This window comes from Megascapheus bottae, chromosome 24, assembly GCF_031878675.1.
Source record: "Megascapheus bottae isolate mThoBot1 chromosome 24, mThoBot2.hap1, whole genome shotgun sequence".
Lineage (NCBI taxonomy): Eukaryota > Metazoa > Chordata > Mammalia > Rodentia > Geomyidae > Megascapheus > Megascapheus bottae.
This window is the reverse complement of record NC_143532.1, coordinates 11,160,064-11,182,429: the sequence shown is the minus strand read 5'-3', so window position 1 is coordinate 11,182,429 and position 22,366 is coordinate 11,160,064. Positions and strand designations below refer to the sequence as shown.

Below are 22,366 nucleotides of genomic sequence, written 5' to 3'. Positions count from 1 at the left end.
AAAAGAGTCCCCCAGATAGTCTTCCTGGGCTGGCTTTGAAACTTGATTCTCCTATCTCAGCAGGGATTATAGGTGAGCCACCAGCACCTGGCTCAAACCAGTTTCTTACCAGAGTTGAGGCAAGTTTGTTCAATAATTCCTGCTCCATCCAAGAGCAGAAGCTGTACTGTAAGTAATTAGCTACTTCTATTGGAGAGAAGCAAGACTTTAATGAAGAATGCTACAAGTATTGACAATAATTAGCTCTCATTTTTAAAAAAGATTACAGAAAACACTTTACTCAAATTTTCCGCTAAAAAGACAGTCTTCTGGGATATCTGACAGCAAGCACGACACAGTACAAAAGGAGAAGGGAATGTTGAGTTCCAGTACGGGACACTAACAGCACAATTAGGAAGTTGGGCAAAAGCAACCATTTCACAAAGAATTACGCATTTATATTCAGCCAGGACTTTTTTCTTTTTTGTTTTTAAGCTTTTAAAGTCCAGCATAAAGAAAGGAACTGAGAAAGGAAATGGGAGGTACGGAAACTAAGCTTATCTACAATCACCATTAAAAAAAAAAATCCAAAAAACAAAAAACACACTGGCTCAACCACAAGTGGAGGATAAACCTGCCCACGTAGCTCAGCACAGCACATATTTAGAGCAAAGGCCAAGGCAGTCAGGTCTAGGGTTGGTGTTACAAGTGGCTAAAGTTTTTAAAAGGAATCTGATGCCATGAGGACTGGTCTGTCATCAACCTGGCTTGCCACAGACAGAATTCCTTCATGTCTATGTTACAAGGCCAAAACTCCATGAAGAACAAGTTCATTCCAGATCATGAGATTCACACTGCTGGTTTTTACAGGTCTTGGCATCCTATGTGGCTCCTCTTGGATTCCATCTTTTCCTAAGAGAAGGCTCTGCAAATTAGTGGGGATTTCAAATGTAAGCAAACCACTAAAGGGAAATAGTGATACTCTGGCATGGTACAAGCTGTGTGCCTGATATCTCTGCCAAGGACATGGGGTATGTTTGCCTCTGCTCCATGATCTCCAAGAGTGGTGAGTTGGACAGAGGTCACCTCACATTGGAAGGGGGCTGTCCCCAAATTCTCATTCCAACTCAGCTTCTGAAACAAACAGCAGAGTACCAGGGACTATCGTTAGAACCACACTCCTGTGAATCCCGTGGAAATCAATGCCTGTTTCAGTTCATGCCAAGTTTTTTCATGGTCCTCCAGCGATCCTTAATCATCACAGCTGTTCGGTTAACAAAGGGGTAATTTTTAGAAATGACAGCCCAGTTTCCTTCTCCATACTTCTGTACTCCAGCCTTGATCCACTCACTTTCTTCTACTGTCCACTTCTGCAAAAGAAAACCAAGACTTGTCAAAACCACCTCTACTCACATCTTCTCCAATACAGTGATGAGGACAACGCAAACATTCTAGAAGAATCAGAACCCAAAGAGCAGGCTGGCGTAGACAGTACGCGAACACTGGACCTGGACATTTAGTCATGTTCAATGTCCTGCCATGTCCTTTTCAACTAAGTCACTTCTGTGTTCCAATCTCCAAATGTGCAAATGTTGTCCATGCTCCAGAAAATGTCAGGTGCTGTCCTCCTAGATTTTTCTTCTATGGAAAAACTATTATTTGAGCTTAGTTTGAATTCTCTCAAGAGATTTTTATCAGGCGATGGATAGTCTTTGCCTATGAGAAGAGAGACTTCCTTTACCTCTGTTCTTCCTATAAAACTTGCAGCGTGAAAGAGGTTTAGGTTACCTGCTTCCTTGTTATACTGGTTATACTGTCTTCATCAGGTGCTACTGGAAAACATTAAGAGTAGATTCATTTTAGAGCTCACCTTTCTCCACAAAACAAAACACACACACAAGAAACAGAGATGACTCTCCAAGGGAAGACCTGATTCCAATTTCACAAACACACACAGAGGGCAGAGAGAATGCCTAGCACATACAAAGGCCTTAGGTAAGATCCTCAGCATTGCAAAAACAAAACAAATTTTGCATACTTGAGGAGAAAAAGGACATCAATAAAGGATAATTCATTCTGTCCTGATTATATACACCAGTCATTCAGCTCATGGAATCTGTACAAAGCAAGTGCTTTGCAAACAGGCTTTCAATAAATGTTGGTTAAAGATGGAGTTCAGTATTTTTATGAAACCATTATTTTAATGATATTATCAAGAAATTCGTGGTATTTAAAACAATACAAGACTGAGGTATAGCTTACTGGTAAGGAACTTGCCTAACATGTGTGGTTCTGGGTACAAGAAGAAATAAAGAGCCAGGTGTCAATGGCTTGTGCCTATAATCCTAGCTAGTCATAAGGCTGAGGTCTGAAGATCATAGTTCAAAGTGAAAAGAGCTCAGGGCTGGGAGTTTGGCCTGGTGGTAGACTGCCTACCTAGCATGGACAAAGACCCAAATTTGATTCCTCGGTACCACATACCTAGAAAAAGCTGGAAGTGGTGCTGTGGCTCAAGTAGTAGAGCCCTAGCTTTGAGAAAAGCCCAAGGGCAGTGGCCAGGCCCTGAGTTCAAGCCCCAGGACTGGGGCAGGTTGGGGGGGGGGGGAAGAGCTCAGGAATAGTGTGTGTTCAGGCACTAAGTTCAAGCTCCACAATTTACAAAAAAAAAAAAAAAAGACAACTTTTTGTATGTACACCATATATGCATGTGTGTGTGTAGCTAGAGGGTGTACAAATAGAAAACACATGACATTCCAAGCAACTATAGCCAATTAAAAGACTAAGGAGGCAATGGCACACAAATGCGCAAGGCTTTTGTTGTTGTTAGTGTGGGGTTTGAATTTTGGGGCCTGGACCTGTCCCTGAGCTCTTTAGCTCAAGGCTACCACCCTACCCCTTGAGCCACAGTGCCACTCCCAGTTTTCTAGTGGTTAATTGTCGATAAGAGTCTCACAGACTAAAAGTGCTTGGGCTGGCTTTGAACAGTGATCCTCAGATTTCAGATTCCCGAGTAGCTAGGATTACAGGTGTGAGCCACCCCGCAGCACTGTTTCTTGTTTTAGCCAGTTGCAGGGCTTGAACTCTGGGCATAGGCACTGTCCCTGAGCTCTTCCACTGAAGACTAGCACTTTACCACTTGAGCCACAGCGCCACTTCCAGTAGTTTCTTATCATGGGAATAAAACGTCTTTATTTAGAAACTACTGAAGCTTTACTCAGGCTGGGGGAATAACTCAATAACTATCCTTGCCTAGCATGTCCGAGACCCAGGGTCTGAATTCAAGGCCTGGATAATATCCTGACCTTTTGTGCTCAAGGTTAGTGCTCTACAACTTCAACTAAGTTCTGCTTTCAGCCTTACGGCAGCTAACTAGAGTTAAGAGTCTCATGGACTTTGGTGCCAGGGATGGCTTTGAACTTTAATCCTTAGATCTCATCCGCCTGAGTAGTTAGCATTTATTAAAAACAAATGAAACTCCAGGAATTTAACATGGAGTAGTACTTTCATATTTGTGTTCAAAAGGAAAAAGGGCACTGAGGCACCGAAGGCTCATTTCTGTAATCCTAGCAACTCAGGAGGCTGAGATCTGAAGATCATGGTTTGAAGCTGGCCTGGGCAATAAAGTCTGTGATACTCTTATGTCCAATTAACCACCAAAATGCCAGAAGTGGAGCTGTGGCTCAAGTGGTAGAGCGACAGTGTTGAGCGGAAAAAGCTAAAGGACAAGCCCAGTACACACACAAGTGCACACACGTGAATGCAAACGGAAGACAGGACAGGCAGCTGATTCCACAGGACTCAACACGAAGCCACAATCTCATTCTTTACTTAGAAGGCAGGCATGGGGACAAGAGAAGCCACACATGCTTCCTAAGTATCAAGAGGCCCAGCAGAACCTGCCGCTTACCTTTCACTGCGAACAGATCCTCCTCTTCTGTCCAGCTCTCCCTTTCTTCAACCCCATTAGGGCTGTTCCACTTGCCTCTGGATACTCTGAGGGTGACCAAAACATTTCCAATTTCTGCCCTCAGCTAATTACTTATTCAAGGTTCAACACACGCAACTCCCAAATCACCCACCCTTCCTGGGCTGGCTAGGGAATGCCACATGAACACTCCCCAGGCGACAGGGGCATGTTCCTTCAATGCAAGCTCTGCAGTTTCCTGCTTTGGCTATATCCTTTCTCTTTCCACCTGGAAGTCCTCTGCTTAGTGAACTCCTTTCAAAGACATCCCCCTCAAAGATAACCTCCTCTAATTCCTGACACCAAAGCCTCTGTCCCACCACGCAGATTTTGCTGTGGTCACTAGAGTATGCCACTACACATGAACTCCTTAAACGCAGGAGCCGTATCACTTGTCGACTGTAAACACCTAGCACACATCACATACCCGAACATGAGCTGGAGATGTGCTAACCTACACTATAATGGGATTATCAAAGCTATATAAAGGGTTGGGCATTGGTGGCTCAAATTTGTAATTCCAGCTACTCAGGGAGCTGAGATTTCAGAATTGTGGTCAAATAAAACTTGAGATTTTTTTTTTTTTTTTTGCCAGTTCTTGGGCTTGAACTCAGGGCCTGGGCACTGTCCTTAGTCACTTTTTGTTCAAGGATAGCACTCTGCCACTTGAGCCACAGTGCCAGTTCTGGCTTTTTCTGTGTATGTGGTTCCGGGGAATGGAACCCAAGGCTTTGTGCATGCTAGGCAAGCACGATACCACTAGGCCATGCTCCCAGCCCCAAAACTTGAGGCTATTATGTCCAATTAGCCAGCAAAAAGCTGGAAGACAAAGGACCTGAGATTCTTATCTTCAATTAAACTCTAGAAAAGGGAAGAGAGGCTTGTCTTAAGGGTAGGGTGGTAGCGTTGAGCTAAAGAGCTCAGGGACAGCGCCCAGGCAGAGTTCAAGCCCCACAACCTACAAAAACAACAACAACAACAAAAACTGGATGTAGAGGTTTGGCTCAAGCAGTAAAGCATCAGTCCTGAGCAAAAAAGGCTAAGAGGCTCTGAGTTGTAGCCCGAGCATGGGCATGTACATACCTGTGTGCGCGCGTGCGCATGCGCGTGCACACACACACATACCCCTACATAAAAGAACAATACCAAAGATCAGAATACTGAAACAAAAATCTTTCTTTCCCGTAAACTTAAAATGCAAAGAACTCCCAGAGTTCAAGTCCCACAACTGACAAAACAAAACAAAAAAAGTTTGGTCCAGTGGGTAGAGTGCTTGCCTGGCATGCACAAAGTCCTGGGCTCAATTCTTTGGTACCACATACATGGAAAAAGCTGGAAGTGGTGGCTGTGGTAGAGCTCTAGCCTTGAGAAAGCCCAAGGACAGTGCTCAGGCCCCAAGTTGAAGCCCTAGGACTGCTCTCCTACTGCTCCCACCACCCCACCCCCGAAAAAAAGCAAACAACTTGGGTCCTGATTCTCCAGAAAATCCCTCCCCCCGCAGTTGACAAATACCTGAAATCCAAAACTAAATGAAGTCCATTCACATTCTGTTTCTTCTAGCCAATCTTAAATGTAGTTACCTGATTAGTAAGGAACTGCCTTAGGGATAGGTCACAGAACAAATCTGACTTCTAGAATTTATGTGTATTAAGTCTTGAAGAATTTAAATGTATCACAATGACCTGTCAAAGCTGACAAAAACAGGTGGGCCTCCGCAGTAGAGTGCCTAACAGCCACAAGGCCATGAGTTCAAATCCTAATACCGACAAAAAGATTAAAAAGAAGGTGACAAAAACAGAGACAAAGTTCTATCTCCTTCTCTATAATAAACAGTATTTCTTGCTGTCAGGGTATTTAGCATGTGAGTACTGAAAGCAATTAGGTTAGTAAGTATATAGGCTTGAAACAAATTCCTTGAATTCCCCAAGTTTTCTAAGACATTATCTATACCAGTGGGTGAGCTCTTGAACTCAGGGCTTGGGCACTGTCACTAAACTTTTGTGTTCAAGACTAGTTCTCTACTACTTGGGCCAATCTCCACTTTTGGCATTTTTGGTGCTTATTTGAAGGGTAAGTCTCATACTTTCCTGACTGGCTGGCTTTGAACTATAGTTCTTAGAACTTCACTTCTTGAGTAGCTAGGATTACAAGTGTGGGCTTTTCAGTGAGCCTCCAGAAAGTTGAGGATGATTTGCTTAAGACAAAAGTGACGAACACTTGCACGAGGCATTCCTTCGAAGGAATCACAGTGCCAATTACTGTTGGCAAGTAAGATGTAGATGGGTCACTGTTTAAGAACTCCCCTAATTCAAGGCTGCCATAAAATTATTTGAGCTCTGCTTTTCCTGCTGCTGCTCACTGCCCTCCTGGGGAAGGAGCCGAGGTCAGAGGCCTCCTTCTTGGAAGACAGCCCTTCCAGAGTCCTGTGCTTCCTGGAATTAGGACTCACTGAACACCATCCTAACAGAGGCCAACAATTAGTCTATGGCTGATATTTGAGGTTTTGACTGAGAATGGTTTTTACATTTTAAAGTGTTAAGGAAAAAATCCAGAATACAGGACAGAGAACTCATTTGGTCCACATTAACTAGTGCTACTCCTCTGCTGGCTTTACAGGTGGTTTGCATGTTGTCCTTTAAAATACAAGAAAAATAAAATGCAAGACCTTTTACTTGGTTAGCAAGCACCTAGTAAGAAGTTGCTGTGTGCCAAGTGCTGCCTGGGGGGGGGAAGAAGGGGAGAAAACTAGGACTTAGGGCCTGCTCCTCCAGGTGATGATCTAGGAGACCTTTCCTTCCCCTCCCAAAGGGATACCTCATACAAACTTCCAGTACAACAGGTTCTCTGCTCACCTGCACCTATCTCCAGCTCCCTACCTTTCCTCAGTGGTGCCCCATGGGCCTTTGCAATACAGGGCTTAGTACACAGATATTTTGCAGCACTCCAGGCTGACCACATAGTTCCCACTTGCCAGAGCCCATTACCCCCAATTGGCCTGTGACTTCCTACTCAGCCTTCAAAGCTAGCTCGTATGCTCCTCTGCAGTTTGCTTTGACAGCTCCCCTTAAGTGCCAGGGGCACCCCTAGTTCCTTTATAGCAAAGGCCACCAGACCACTTTCCTGTAAAGACTCGACAGCATTTTCAGTTTTGCAAGCCTTACTGTATTGTTGTGGCTACTCAACTCATGAACATGGCACTGAAAGCACGTGTTAGAAATCTGCAATGGATGGATGTGGCTGTGTTCTATTTACAGCCAGGAACCAGAGGCTCATGCTTATAACACTACCTACTGAACAGGCTGAGATCTGAAGATCACGGTTCAAAGCTAGGCCTAGATAGGAAAGCCTGCAGGACATTCATCTTCAATTAAGCACCAAATGCTGTGACTCAATTACTAGAGTGCTAGCCTTGAGCACAAAAGTTCAGGGAATCTGGTGTTGGTGGCTCATACCTATCATCCTAGCTACTCAGGAGGCCGAGATGTGAGGATTGCAGCTGAAAGCCTGCCCAGGCAGGAAAGGTTGAGACTCATCTCCAACTGACCAAGAGAAAAACCAGAAGTGGAGCTGTAGCTCAAGGTGGTAGAGCACTAGCCTTGAGCAGAAAAGCTCAAGGCCAGGCCAGGTTCTGAGTTTAAGCCTCATAACCAAAAATAAAGCTCAAGGACAGAGCCTGGGTCCTGAGTTCAAGTCCTAGTACTAGCACAAAAAAAATCAAACTGAAGAAAAAACACCTTTGTTTAAAAAATCAGGCCTTAGTAAATATGGAGCCAAGACCAGTTTGCCAGACCTAAGAGTCCCAGTATACTTTATGCTTTTGTCATGCCATACATGAAGGTGGGCACGTCCACCATCCCTACAAATACTGCTAACAAAAAGCATGTTCTCCTGCTTGTGGGAGCTCCACACACAGGACTTATGTGAGGACAAATGGCTTGTGTCAAATGAGGACAGCGCAGAGCTGCAATCACCTATGCCGACTTAAAGATCTAGTGTCTCACTTTCCAGTGCAAGTGGTGGTACACATATGGTACAGTCAGTGTCTCAAACCTTAGGGCACCCAGCACAAGGCCACAGCAGGAGTCCCTGACGAACTACCACAGGGGGCAGTGCGGAAGATGACAATGGCGGAAGGTCAGTGAGGTAGAGCATTTACAGTGGGGTGACAGTGAAGAATTCATGGAGGAGGTGCTTTTAAGAGGCAAGACAGAGGTCACGGCACCTAGGCCATGTATCAAGACCAACCCAGACCAGGTTGTTGTTGGCCCATGCCTATAACCCTGGCTACCTAGGAAGACGAGATGTGGGGATCAGGGTTTAAGCCAGCCTAAGCACAAAAGTCCATGAGACTCTCATGTCCAGTGAACCACCAAAGAGCTGCAAGTGGAGATGGGGCTCAAGTGGTAGATTACCCGCCTTGAGCTGAAAAAGCCAAGTGAAAGCACAAGGCCTTGAGTTCAAGCACTAGTACTTTCACAAAAAAAACAGAAGGGTCGGGAGTTTGGCTTAGTGGTAGAGTGCTTGCTTAGCATGCACAAAGACCTGGGTTCAATTCCTCGTGGAATTGAAAGCCCAAGGACAGTGCTCAATCCCGAGGACTGGGGGGGGGGGGGGGGGGGAGAAAGAAACAGAAAAGAGGCAGACCAACCTGGCTTAAACAGCCTAAAGCCCATCTTTGCCACTTTCAGCTGACTTCAGGAAAGCTAGTAACTTTTCTAAGCCTGCTGGCCTCACAGGGTGAGGACTGAGACTCAGTTAACACATGAAGGTGCTTAGCTTCAGGAAGTACTTAGCAGCTTCTCTTCCCCTGGAAGACGAATGGGACTGTGACAAGCAATGATGGAGGGATGACAGTCCACTGCAGGGAATGAGAAGTAGAAGCTCAGCAGGAGAAAACAGGCAGCGTGTCCAAGAGAGCAAGCATACCACTTTGCCTGGAGGATGGACCACCACAGGGCACAATGGGCAGCAAGACTTAAAAGCTAGGCTGGGAGTCAAGATAGGACTAAAATGAAAGTACTCTAATCACTGCCACACAGTACCTAGCAGAACGTGCAGGTTAGCAGGTATCTACTCAATCTTTCAGCGTCTCAAATGCTCATAGAAGGTGCAAAACTGTAAGGATTCAGTCTTTTAGAACAGATCAGGGTGTAATGTAGCCCGATGCAAACCGCTTTCTTGGAACTGAAACTTGCTAAGAATGGTAGCAGCAATGGGGAGGAGGCTGGGAACCCTTCCACCCTCACTCATGCCCTAGGGCAGTGTTGGGCAGCCTATGTGCAGGGCTTTGGAACTGGCAGGGAGGCTACGTTGTCTGTTACTCCCCGCTCACAAGTCACATTCTAGACAGTTGATTAAGCCTTGGTGATGAGTAACTTAGTTCAAAGTTACTTCATGTATGAAAGTAATCCCAGGCCCAACCAGGACCGCCAACCAGCCCCCCAACTGTTACAGAGGTCTTCGTACTTGGGATTCTTCTCTCCAGACGGTGTGTGACTGAGAGCTGGGGGCTTAGGCGGTGAGGCTGGAATGGACTCCTGGGAGGAGTTGAGGGTTGTGCTGGGCTCAGCACACTGGCTGTCCTCTTCCAAAATCAATCTGCTTATTGTCATGCGCTTGTTCTTGGGCTGTGGGTCTGAACTGCCCTCCCCCTCAGGAGCTGAGCTTTCGTTTTCATCTTTTCTAGGTCTCTTGTTTTTGAGAGCTACTGCGGATGGGGACGCTTGATGAGGAAATACCAGATCCTTCTGGTCCAGTTTTGAGAAAGCTGCCTCTGAATCCTGGGCACTGGACAGAGCCTTGAAAGCCGCCTTGAGAATCCGGATCCCAATAGCGGCTGGAGTGCTCTGCAGCTGCCTAAAATACAGCAAACACACAGTCAGTTCACCACCGCCAACACCCGTCCTAATGGGAACTGCTTCTAAGTAGGAGGCTTAAAGTGAGAAAGAAGACTCTTCGTTACAACACAAACACACAGGCCAGTGCAGTGACTCACGTGTGTAATCCCAGCTACTTGGGAGGCAAAAATAGAAAAGAAATGGTTTAAGGCCAGCTAGGGCAAAAAGCTAGGGAGATTTCATCTCAACCCACAAGCCAGGTATGGTGGACATGCCGGCAACCACAAGTAAACAGAATGTGTAGATAGGAGAATTAAGGTTTGGCTCTGTCTTAGGTTTGTTTTGTCATCTGGCATGTGATGTCACTTGGTAGTCATGCTGATATGAAAAAAACTCCCTCACCTTTTTAACTAATTTTTGTGTGTGTGTGGCAGTCCTAGAGCTTCAACTCAGGGCCTGGGCACTGTGCTTGGACACATTTTGCTCAAGGCTAGCGCTCTGCCACTTGAGCCACACCACCACTTTGGGCTTTTTCTGTGTAAGTGGTACCAAGGAATCAAACTCAGGGCTTCGTGCATGCTAGACAAGCATTTTACCACTAGGCTATGCTCCTGGCCCACCCCCCCGCCAAAAAAATTTTTAAGCGAAAAACCAAAAAACAAATTCTTATGATACTGAATGCTGATTCCCACCTAAGATTGCCCTTCAATGATTTTAAGCTGCAAGCAATAAGTTTCTTCATCTGAAAAATAACTAAAGCATAAAAGGCTAGAGTTGTGGTCAGACAGTAGAGCACCTGCTTGCAAACACAAGGCACTAAGTTCAGAACCCAATACCACACACACACACACACACACACACACACACACACACACACACACACACACAAATTGTGGCCATGATGATTCATATCTGTAATCCTGGCTACTCAGGAGGGAGATAATGAGGATCACAATTCAAAGCCAGCCTGGGCAGAAAAATCCATGAGACTTTTTTTTTTTTAAGCCAGTCTTGGGGGCTTGAACTCAGGGCCTGGGTACTATCCTTGGACACTTTTTTCTCAAGGATAGCGCTCTAGCTTTTTCTGAGTATGTGGCACCGAGGAATCTGTTTTATCTCCAATAAAAACAACTCTGAAAAAGCCAGAAATGGTGTTGTGGCTCAAGTGGTAGAGTGCTTGCCTTGAGAACAAGGAGCTCAGGGACTATGCCCAGGCCCAGATTTAAAAAAAAAAAAAAAAATAGCTGGGCAAAGGTAACTCATGCCTGTAATCCTAGCTACTCAGGAGGCTGAGATCTGATGATCATGGTTCAGAGCCAGCCCAGGCACGAAAATCCGTGAGACTCTTCAGCACCAATTAATCACCAGAAAACGGGAAGTGGTGCAGTGGCTCAAGGGGTAAGGCAATAGCTTTGAGATGAAGAGCTCAAAGATAGTACCCAGGCCCAGAGTTTGTCAAGTTCCACAACCAACAACAACAACAAAAAGCCAAGTGGAGGTGTGGTTCAAGTTGTAGAGTTTTAGCTTTGAGTGAAAAAGCTAAAGTTGAGTGTCCTGGCCCTTGACTTCAAGCCCCAGTCCATACCAGCATATGTGCACACAAAATGAAAAAAACCACAGAAATGAGACAGTTACATGTAGGCTTCATATAACTTTTTGAAAGCTTCCATTTATGAGTATAAATACAATAAGTGAACTGGATTATGGAGTTAAAACTGCAAAGAACTAAGGCCAGAGGTCTCTTAAGACAGTGTGCTGTCCAAAACTTTTTTGTCTATAAGGCCTAGAACAATGTTTTCCATCATGTAAGCATCCTGAAGAGTGTCTAACACAAGTCTACCAAGCCAAATAACCGAATCCAACCTTCTCACCAGTTGCCCAGTCCAACCGTCACTGAGAAGTCACTGACTGGTCTCTGCTGAAGAAATACTTACAATCAGATCTTGAGACTTCTCCAAGGAACCATGTGTAACACAGTCTTAGCACAGGAGAATGATTTTCATCCATGTTCATCAAGCACTTGGGATAACTAGTGTATTTAAAAGTAAAATCTACCCAGGCACAGTGGCTCACATCTGTAATCCTAGCTACTCAGGAGACTGAGATCTGAGGATCATGGGTCAAAGCCAGCCCGGGCACTAAAGATACTGAGACTCTTATCTCCAATTAGCCAGTAAAAAATGGGAAGTGGCACTGTGGCCCAAGGGGTAGGGCAGTAGTCTTGAGCTGAAGAGCTCAGGGACAGTGATCAGGCCCAGAATCCAAGCCACAAATTAAAAAGGAAAAAAAAGTAATATCTGGCTTCTCTGGACATTGAGGAAAGTGAACTATACAATTTGTGGGTGGAGAAGGGAAGGAGGTACTGGGAGAGTCTGAGGGAACAGAAGACCCTGTACAAAAGGAAATGTTACTATCTGACTTGTTGGGCAGGAAAATCCATGAGACTCTCATCTCTAAATAATCACCAAAAAGCTAGAAGTGGAGTGTTATCTCAGGCATTAAGGCATTTGCCTTGAGCAAAAAAGCTCAGGGACAGTGCCCAGATCCTGAGCTCCAGCCATAGCACAAAAAAAGCAGAATTGATGGCCTGCAAGATAAACCCTCTGGCAGACTGTATTTTCCTCTCTAACCCATGTAAAGTTCGATTTTCTTTTCTTTTTTTTGGCCAGTCCTGGGGCTTGAACTCAGAGCCTGGGCACTGTCCTTGGGCTTTCTTAAGGTCTACGTCTTGAGTCACAGCACCACTCTGAGCTTTTTCTATGTATGTGGTACTAAGGAATCAAACCCAGGGTTTCAGGTATGCTAAGCAAGCACTCTCCCACTAGACCACACTCTCACTTTTTTTTTTTTTTAAATGAACTATCAACATTTAAAAATTAGGAAATCTCTCATATACTCAAAACACACACACACACACACACCGGCTATTCCTATAAACCTCTTCTAAGGTATGTACTCTTGTTTTTTAAAGTCCAAGACTGGGATTAGAACTTGGTACCTGTGGCTTTCACTTACTGTATAGTGCTCTGCCAAATGACCCATGCTTCCAACCCTCAGTCCTATACCCTTTACTCTCTCCTCCTAGGACCACTTTGTTCCTTTGTATTTCCGCCAGGCTGCTTTGGCTTACATATAACTCGAGAGACATTCCCGTTTGTCTATTACATTACCATTTGCTGAAAGGTAACTCCTAATTGCAGAATTTAGAGATGGGGCTCTGGGAAGGGATGGGTAAAAGATAAAGGCACCAGGGTTGAACATCTATGACTAAACATTGGTGGTGTTGTAAGAAGAAAGACTAGGAGTCACAGGCAGAGAAACATTCTCACTGTCACCTGCAATATGACAAGTGTCTCTGTTAGGAAATGGGCCATCAAATCTACACAACTGTAAGTGAAACATAAACATCTTTTCTTTATGAAATTGTTAGAGTAAGGCAAAATGGACTAAGATACAGGTCTTCAGAAGCATCTCAACTACAGACTGCTGGCTTTAGCTGCTACACTTGGGATTCCTATTCATATATCCAAACACTATTTTATTGCACACGGCATTAAGTAAAGCAGAGAGAAAAGTGGAGACACTACCTTTGAGGAAGACCTTGCCAGGATCTTCTTGGGGATCCTGAACACATCATCTTTGCCACTGTCTACTGTCCAGTGGCGAATCCCATTAGCCCAGTAATCACCTCGAGGAACCAATCTTGTGCAGTGTACTCCCCAAAGTCACCGAGGGCATCTCCTCACCTTGGAGACTCTTTGAGGGGCTTTTCCACAGGCTGTGGTGCTGGCTGCTTATCTACTTTCACTGTACTTGAGGCAGCGGACTCAGATTTGAAAGCTTTTTTGGCCATCTGGAGAAGAATGAATGTCATCAGGAAGATGAAACAGAATTTCACTTATTTTCTGCTTCTTTCACTATAAACATACTGAATATACAAACAAATTCAGCTACAACCAAATGAAAGTCATCCAAAACTTGTCTTTCTTGCCTTAAGAAACAGGAATACTGTTGGACGTTTGTGGTGCATTAAATCCTAGCTACTCATAAGGCTAAGATCTGAGGTCTGTGCAAAGCCAACCTGGGTAAGAAAGTCTGTGTGATCTTGCCTCCAATTAAATCACAGAAAAAGCTGGCAGTGGCACTGTGGTTCAAGTGGTAGAACCATAATCTTGAGCCAAAGAAGTTCAGGCATAGTGCCAGGCCCTGAGTTCAAGTCCCAGGAATGGCACAAAAACAAAACAATAACAAAAAACCCTTCCCTTAGTTGTCCTCACTAAAAGAGAACTTACTTTAGTGCCTTTTAAAAAATACTTCAGATATCAAATAATTCTACAATGTTACTCTACATATCTTCTGTCCTTCCAATCTCAACCAACCACAATTATTTTTGGCTCCCAAGTATACTTTAAAGGCCATGTATGAAAGTCAAATTTCTTTTTTCTTTTTTTTTTGCAGGTCCTGGGGCTTGAACTCTGGGCCTAGGCACTCTCCCTAAACTTTTGCTCAAGGATAACACTCTGCCACTTGGAGCCACATCTCCACACTTCTGGTGTTTGGAGATAAGAGTCTCATGGACTTTCCTGTCTGGGGTGGCTCTGAACCAGAACTCTCAGATCTCACCCTCCTGAGTAGCTAGAATCACAGGTGTGAGCCACCAGTGCTTGGCCTCTTTTTACTTTTTGCTGGTTAATGATAAAGCTTTCTCAAATTTGTCTGCCTGAGCTGACTACAAACCTGAATTCTCAGGGGTAGGGAGAGGGAAAGTGAGAGAAAAACATGGGAAGGGGTAACAATGTTCAAGAAATAATGTACTCACTACTTTATGACTACAACTGTAACTCCTCTATACATTACCCTGACAATAAAATTTTAAAAACAACAACAACCCCTCCCACCCCGATTCTCAGGCCTCAGCTTCCTGTGCAGTTGGGACTACAGGTGTGAGCTATCAAAGATAACAATATGTGGTGTCTCAAGAACTGAGAGTCCCTGCCTCACATACAGACCCAGGAGCAGTATCATTTTCCAATTACTTGGAATACAGAGAAATGGAACACACCTATGTCAGGTTCCAGTATCCTGACATTTAGCTCCCTAGATATGCTAAACTACCTCTTTTTATAAGAAAATTGAAATCTGCTAAATGACTGCTAGTATGTATCACAGACACTACACTAATCCAGGACTAACAGATCTACTGGCACCCTCAAAATCTTGGGTTGGGTTTTGTTTGCAATTGTTGGTAGAGGTGGTATTGAGTATCAAACCTTGAGCCCTGTGTATGCTGGGCAAGAACTCTATCACTGAGCTATATCCTTAACCCTTTAGGGTTTTTTGTTTGTTTGTTTTTTTGTCACACCTGGGCTTGAACTCGGCCTGGGCGCTGTCCCTGAGCTCTTCAGCTCAAGGGACCACAGTGCCACTTCTGGTTTTCTGTTGATTGGAGATAAGAGTCTCACAGACTTTAGTGCCCCAGCTGGCTTTGAACTGCCATCCTCAGATCTCAGCCTCCTGAGTGGCTAGGACTATAGGCATGAGCCACCAGTACCTGGTTTAGCCCTTTGCTTTTTTTCCGATAGGAATTCTCTATGGAGCCAGGCTAGTTTTGAATTTGCATTATTCCTGCCTTAGTCTCCCTAGTGCTAGGAGTATAGACCTGCACCTCTGTCTTCATCCACTCTCCTTTAACTGTACCATCCTTCCAATCAAACTTTCTCTGGGTCAGGCCTTTTCCTATTAACAATCCCATCATGCCACATCTACCACACCAGTCTTCCTAATTCTGCTCAAATTTCACCTACTTGGGAACATGTGGATGTGCATGTTTGAGTTTCAGTCATGACAACTGATAGACCACATGTAAAGGTGGTTAAAAAAAACAGATGGGGGAATATAAGGGAGGACAGGTATGTTTTATTTGTCTCTGCCAGTACCTGCCCCTTGGTACTTGAGGCATTTAAGGAAAACACAATTCAATCTGTCTTTCCGCTCGTGACTTTCTATTTCTTTGTGTTCCTCGAGGGCATGCAGTGCCATGGGGAGGAGTGGGAAGGTGTACCGTGAGGAGGTAGGGCTCAGCGTTGTCCAGGTGGCTCTCCAGGAAGCGCAGCATCTTTTGCTGGAAGGCCTCATAGGAAAAGTTCTGGATGACTGGGTGGGCCAGGTTCTTTTCTCTGATAATGTTCAGAAGATCATTTCTCAGTTTCTACACAAAGGACCAACATTTGTAGTGTGAGAAAGGGGAAAAAAACCCCAAAAAACAAAACAGTAAAAGTCCATGAGTTAGACAGAACTTTTGCAGTGCTCTCAGTAAAAATCATCAGCACATGGGGCTGGGAGTTTGGCCTAGTGGTTAAAGTGCTTGCCTAGCATGCATGAAGACCTGGGTTTGATTCCTTGGTACCACATACATAGAAAAAAGCCAGAAGTGGTGCTGGGCTCAAGTGGTAGAGCTCTAGCCTTGAGAAAGTCCAAGGACAGTGCTCAGGCCCTGAGCTCAAGACCAGGACTGGCAAAAAAAAAAAAAAAATCATCAGCACAATCAGAAGGAAAGCCCAATGCAGAGGAATGATCAATTACCCTGCAGCCATGATGATAACCACGAAGCTTTAGAAAAAAGGTCAACATGGTACCAGCAGCCCACACCTGAAATCCTAGCTACTCAGGAGGCTGGGAGTCATGGTACGAAGCCAGCCGGGGACTCATCTCAAGTAACCAGTGAAAAACTCCACAAGTGGAGCTGTGGATGAAGTGGCAGAGCATTAGTTTTGAACAAAAAAAATCTCAAGGACAGCACCCATGTTCTGAGTTTAAGCCCTAAGACTGGCACAGAGAAAAAGAGGGAAAGAGAGAGGGAGGGAAAAACGGAGGGGATGGAGGGAGTGAGAGGGAGAAAAAGGGAAAGGGAGAGGGAGAGGGAGAGAGAGAGAGAGAGAGACAGAGAGACAGAGAGACAGAGAGACAGAGAGAGAGAGAGAGAGGCCCCATACATGATATGGTACCAACAAAATTTTAAGATATAATATTAAGTAAAAGCAAATTATAAAGTGCTCAAATCATGTGCAGAGTATGTTACTGCTTATGTGGATGGTAAAATAGGCAAAATGGTTATATATATATATATATATATACACACATATATATGTCTACATACACACCAACTTATTTGTGCATTATACATATATACATATATATATATATACACACACACACTCCTGAAAGGATGAAAGAAGTAACAGTGATTGCTTCTAAGAGATACAAGATAGGCAATCAAAATAATTTTTTCTTTTTTCAATTTGGTGCTACTGAGGATTGAATTTGGGACCTCATGTATGCTAGACAGGCACTCTTTCTAACAATGGAACCCCATCTCCAGCTCCTTTTTGTCTTATTTTAGAGGCAGGCCTCACTTTCTGTTCAGGTCCCTGGGCTGCTGCAATGACAGGTATCCACCACCATGCCCAGCCACTGTGCCTCCTGAGTAGCTGGAGTAACAAGCACATGCCATCTCCCAGCCTCTCTACTCCTAGGCTGGCCTACAACTGCAAGCCCTCTGCTTCCCAAGTAGCTGGGAGTAGAGGCTTTCATAACCATGCTAGATCATCACTGTTTTGCTGCCCTTTGAAATTTGTATTGTGTTACATGCATTACCTTATCCAAAAACAGCATTTAAGACAAGGCCTCTTAGTCCCAGCACTTGGGAAACTGAGGCAGGAGGACTGACAGTTTGAGGCTAGGCTATACAGATGTCTTATAAAAAGAAAAAGGGACTGAAGGAATGGCAGTACCTGCCAAGAATTCAAGCCCAAGCAAACAGTAAGTAAATTAAAGAATTAAGCTCATAGACTCAAATATTTATTTATTTATTTTGTACTGGTCCTGGGTGCTGGGCTCAAGTCCTAAGTTTCTTTTGCTCAAGGCTAGTAGTGTACCACTTAAAACCACAGCTCCACTTCCAGCTTTTTGGTGACTTATTGGAGACAAGAGTCTTAAAGCCTGTTGGTGGTGAGTATGGGGTCAGTGACCTTGGAGCTGCACAATTGAGTACACAAGGAAGTAACTGTTATCATGATGACTTTGGGCTATGTCAATCCCTTCTCTATTTGAGACATGGTTGCTGTTTTGTATGAATGTAAATGAAACCCCTGGCAGTTTCCTGGTTTTAAGGAAAGTATTTAAGGGTGGAACTTGAAATAAATGAGGCTACAGTCTTAAGCTCTAGCCTTCTTGGGCTGCTGACTTGGGCTGTACTCCTCCTGACCCCATCTTTTTCTTGTCTTCTTCTTTTCCAAGTCCCTACCCCTAAGTTAGGAACCCCCATTCGCTGCTGGCTGGCTTCAGCAAACGACTTTCTTGCTTGGGCTGGCTTTGACTCATATCTACTGAATAGCCACAAATACAGGTTTGAACCAACTACCTGTGCCTAGCAAGATTTATCATTTTTTAAGACAATCTTGTGATCCTCCTGCCTTCTAAGCACTAGGATTCTGGATTATTAATGAGTTTTATCGCTCAGCTGGAATGTTGCCTATACATTTCGGTAGTATTTTTGACAAAGAATCCCTTCACATTATTCTAAAAACAGTAAGATGGACAGATGTTTATGGCTCATGCCTGTAATCCTAGATACTCAGGAGGCTGAGATGAACATCAAGGTTCGAAGACATACTGGGAAGTAAAGTCCTCCAGACTCTCGCTTTTTTTGGTCAGCTACTGGGGGCTTGGACTCTTGGACTGAGCGTTGTCCCTGAGCTCTTCACCTCCAGGTTACTGCACCACTTCCAGTTTTCTAGATAAGAATCTCTTAGCGTTTAGTGCCCAAGCTGGCTTTTAACTTCTATCCTCAGATTTCAGCCTCCTGAGGAGCATGAGCCACCGTGCCTGGCTTCTTCAGACTCTTATGTCCAATTAAAATCACAGAAAAAGCTGGAAATAGGGCTGGGAATGTGGCTTAGTGGAAGAGTGTTTGCTAAAGAAAAGGCTGGAAGTGGCTCTGTAGCTCGAGTGGTAGAGTGCTAGCCTTGAGTAAAAGAAGCTCAGAGACAGTCCCTAGATACTGAGTTCAAGCCCCAGGACTGGAGAAAGAAAGAAAAGGGCCAGGAGCATGGCCTAGTGTTAGAGTGCTTGCCTAGCAGGCACGAAGCCTGGGTTCAATTCCTCCTTGGTACCACATACACAGAAAAAAAAGCCAGAAGTGGTTCTGTGGGTCAGGTGGTAGAGCACTAGCTGTGGGGAAAGCCCAAGGACAGTGCTCAGGCCCAGAGGTCAAGCTCAGGACTGGAGGGGGAGAAGGGGAAGCACACGAGTGCTTGCTCTGGAAGTGGCATTGTAGTTCGAGTGGTAGAATGCTAGCCTTGACCAAAAGAAGTTCAGGGATAGCCCCGAAACCAAAACCAACAAGAACAACAACAAACAGAAAAAACAGGGCTGGAGGCATGGTACAAAAGTCAATGAGCAAGTGTGAGGTCTTGAATTCAACCTCAGTATGAGGGACAGGAGAGAGAGGGATGAGATTATTGAAACCACATGAGCAAAAACACATGCAATTACCTGATTTGTGGGGTCCTTGAACATATGTTTTTCAAAATTTTTGACGCCTTTTCAAATTCTTTATTTTTGATACAAATAATGACTGCCTACAAAAGGGGGGGAAAGCTTTTTTAAAACTTTTATAAGGATAAATATGAGAACATCAAACATTAAAATAAAGTAATCAAAAGTTACATAACCAAGAACCTTTTCACATTATATCAAATTTCTTAAAACCCAATAGTTATTGCTCAAGCATTGTAAACTACTTCTGTGAGGTGTCTCATCTTCTAAGGGAGTAGCTTCTTCATATTACGATGTATTTTTTTGGTTATTTTTTTGGTTAATGGCGGAAAGTAACATCTGATTCACTGTATTACAGACCACTTAACCATTATAAATAGAGCCTTCCAAACTGAAGATAAAATGGATGGGAATCTTTCTAGACATCCAAACGTTCAGGTCCATAAAGCATACTGGTCCCCCCCCACCTTTTTTTTAATTTAAGAACTTTAAAAGCAGAGGGTGGGGATACACTGTGAAGGAAAGTAAACTAAAACAAATGATTTGCTGACTAGAGTTCTGCACTAGTTCTATTCAGGAAAAGTCTGAGACCAATTCTGCAGGAGAGTGGAAAAAAATAAACAAGCCTCTTATACCAGTAAACACCAGCTGGCAACTTCAAAATATACAAGAAATTACTGAGACTAACAAATGGAGTTCACACACAAGCAGGAACTACAAAGAAGGAAATTCTAGGCAGATGAAGGGGTCCCATCAACCAGAGAAAAGATGCTTTCTATAAAGCCATCTCAGGAGAATACATTTGGTGGTAAAATAACATTGATTGAAAATTTAAAAGGGAAAAAAAAGTATTTTCCCTCCTCAGATCTCAGCCTCCTGTATAGCTAGATTATAGGCATGAGTTACCAGCACTTAGCTTTAAAAAAGCCAGACGTGGTGGCTCACACCTGTAATCCTAGCTACTCAGGAGGCTGAGATCTGAGGATTTCGGTTCAAAGCCAGCCTGGGCACTAAAGTCTGTGAGACTCTTACCTCTAATTAACCATCAGAAAACAAGAAGTGGCGCTGTGGCTCAAGAGGTAGGGTGGAAGACTTGAGCTGAAGAGCTCAGAGACAGCACCCATGCCCAGAGTTCAAGCCCCACAATCGACAAAAAAAAAAAGATTTTTAAATACTGTGAAAATTAAAAAGAAACAAAAGGAGAGACAAGACCGATTAGAATACATTCAAAATATGGAAAGGCAATGATGAAACCCCCCTGTATAACTAATGCAAACTAATTTTAAAAAAGAAATAGCTAGGCACCAGTGGCTCTTGCCTATAATCCTAGCTACTCTGGAGGCCAAGATCTGAGGATCACAATTCAAAGCAAGCCTGGGCACAAAAGTCCCTGAGACTCTTATCTCCAATTAACCACTAGAAAACCGGAAGTAGTACTGCAGCTCAAGTGGTGGAGCACTAACCTTGAGCTGAAGAACTCAGGAACAGATCCCAGGCCCAGAGTTCAAGCCCCACAACCAACAAAAAAAGAAATATACAAATTGACCAACACATGAAGGAAAATAGTGGTATCAACAGAAAATGAAGGACACTGGGAGTTTTGTACCAGTAGCTACCTTAAATCTTTTCTCAAAGACAAGCATTAAGAAACAGACCCTTGAATGGAGAGGGAGTCTAGTAATTGCAAGGTTTTAGGTTCAATCTCCAACACTGCAGGAAACAAAAAACCAACAAAAACAAAAACACAGAAAAGGTATGTGACTGAAGGCTGAGGCAAGAGAATCAAGAAGGTTCAAGGAAGTCGAATGGTGGCTCACTCCTGTAATCCTAGCTACTCAGGAGGCTTGATCTGAGGATCAAGGTTCAAAGCCAGCCTGGGCACAAAAGGACCTGAAACTCTTATCTCCAATTAACCCCTAGAAAATGGGAAGTGGGGCTCTGCTCAAGGGTAGGGCGGTAGCCTCTAGTTGAAGACCTCAAGGACATCACCCAGACTCAGGGGGTAGCGTGGTAGCCTTGAGCTGAAGAGCTCAGGGACAGCATCCAGGCCGAGTTCAAGCCCCATGACCCACAAAAAAAAACAAACAAAAGAGAAAAAAAAAAAAAAAACAGAAAGAAACAGACCTCCGGAAAAGGCCTTGGAAAGAAAGAAAAAGAAACGGGGGGGGGGGGGGGGGGGGGAGGAGGCCAGGAGTTTGGCCTAGTGGTAGAGTGCTTGCCTAGCATGAAACAAAGCCCAGGTTCAATTCCTTGGTACCACATACATAGAAACAGTTGGAAGTGGTGCTGTGGCTAAAGTGGCAGAGTGCTAGCCTTGAGAAAGCCCAAGGACAGAGAGCTCAATCCCCAGACTGGCAAAAAAAAAAAAAAAAAAAAAAAAAAAAAAGGAGGAGGAGGGGGAGAGGGAGGGAGGAAAGGGGAGAGAGAGAGGGGGGGGAGGGGAGAGAGAGAGAGAGAGAGAGAGAGAGGGGGGGGGGGGGGAGAAGAGCCCAGGGTGGGTAGTTCACACCTGTAATCCTACTCAGAAGGCTGAGATCTGGGGATTGAGATTCAAAGCCAGCCTAGGCACTAAAGGCTGAGAGACTCTTATCTCCAATTAACCACTAGAAAAGCAGTAGTCCTGTGGCTCAAGGGGTAGGGCAAAAGCCTTAAGCTGAAGAGCTCAGGGACAGTGCCCAGGCCCAGAGTTCAAGCCCCACAATAAACAACAACAAAGGAGAATAATCATAAGGTATGGAGACCCACAGACCAAGAGGAGGAACAGCAAGAGAACCCATTAAGTACCATTCTCTAGTGGTTCCATCCCAGTACACTAAGCAGTCATGGAAGGGTAAAAGAATTTGGAGTCAAATTCGACTTCCTTGAACCTTCTTCTTGATTCTCTTGCCTCAGCCTTCAGTCACATACCTTTTCTGTGTTTTTGTTTTTGTTGGTTTTTTGTTTCCTGCAGTGTTGGAGATTGAACCTAAAACCTTGCAATTACTAGACTCCCTCTCCATTCAAGGGTCTGTTTCTTAATGCTTGTCTTTGA

The 22,366-nt window shown here is 44.3% G+C and overlaps 1 protein-coding gene across 3 annotated transcripts in view; it reads right to left on the bottom strand.

Annotated features, from left to right (window-relative positions):
- Positions 1 to 249: 249 nt before the first annotated feature.
- Positions 250 to 22,366, bottom strand: part of Terf2 (telomeric repeat binding factor 2) — a 29,387-nt gene continuing 7,270 nt past the window's right edge. The window contains exons 1-7 of one of the 3 annotated variants that reach the window (XM_090357372.1): positions 19,333 to 19,371; positions 15,842 to 15,988; positions 13,527 to 13,633; positions 9,410 to 9,799; positions 3,887 to 3,972; positions 1,768 to 1,811; positions 250 to 1,349 (exon numbers count right to left, since the gene is read on the bottom strand). In XM_090357372.1, coding sequence (XP_090213498.1) covers positions 1,191 to 1,349; positions 1,768 to 1,811; positions 3,887 to 3,972; positions 9,410 to 9,799; positions 13,527 to 13,633; positions 15,842 to 15,988; positions 19,333 to 19,356 — 957 coding nt within the window. In that variant the 5' untranslated portion in view covers positions 19,357 to 19,371 and the 3' untranslated portion in view covers positions 250 to 1,190. Of the gene's footprint in view, positions 1,350 to 1,767; positions 1,812 to 3,886; positions 3,973 to 9,409; positions 9,800 to 13,526; positions 13,634 to 14,958; positions 15,989 to 19,332; positions 19,372 to 22,366 lie in introns of those variants that run through there. The other 2 variants (XM_090357373.1, XM_090357371.1) reach the window with 2 other exon arrangements.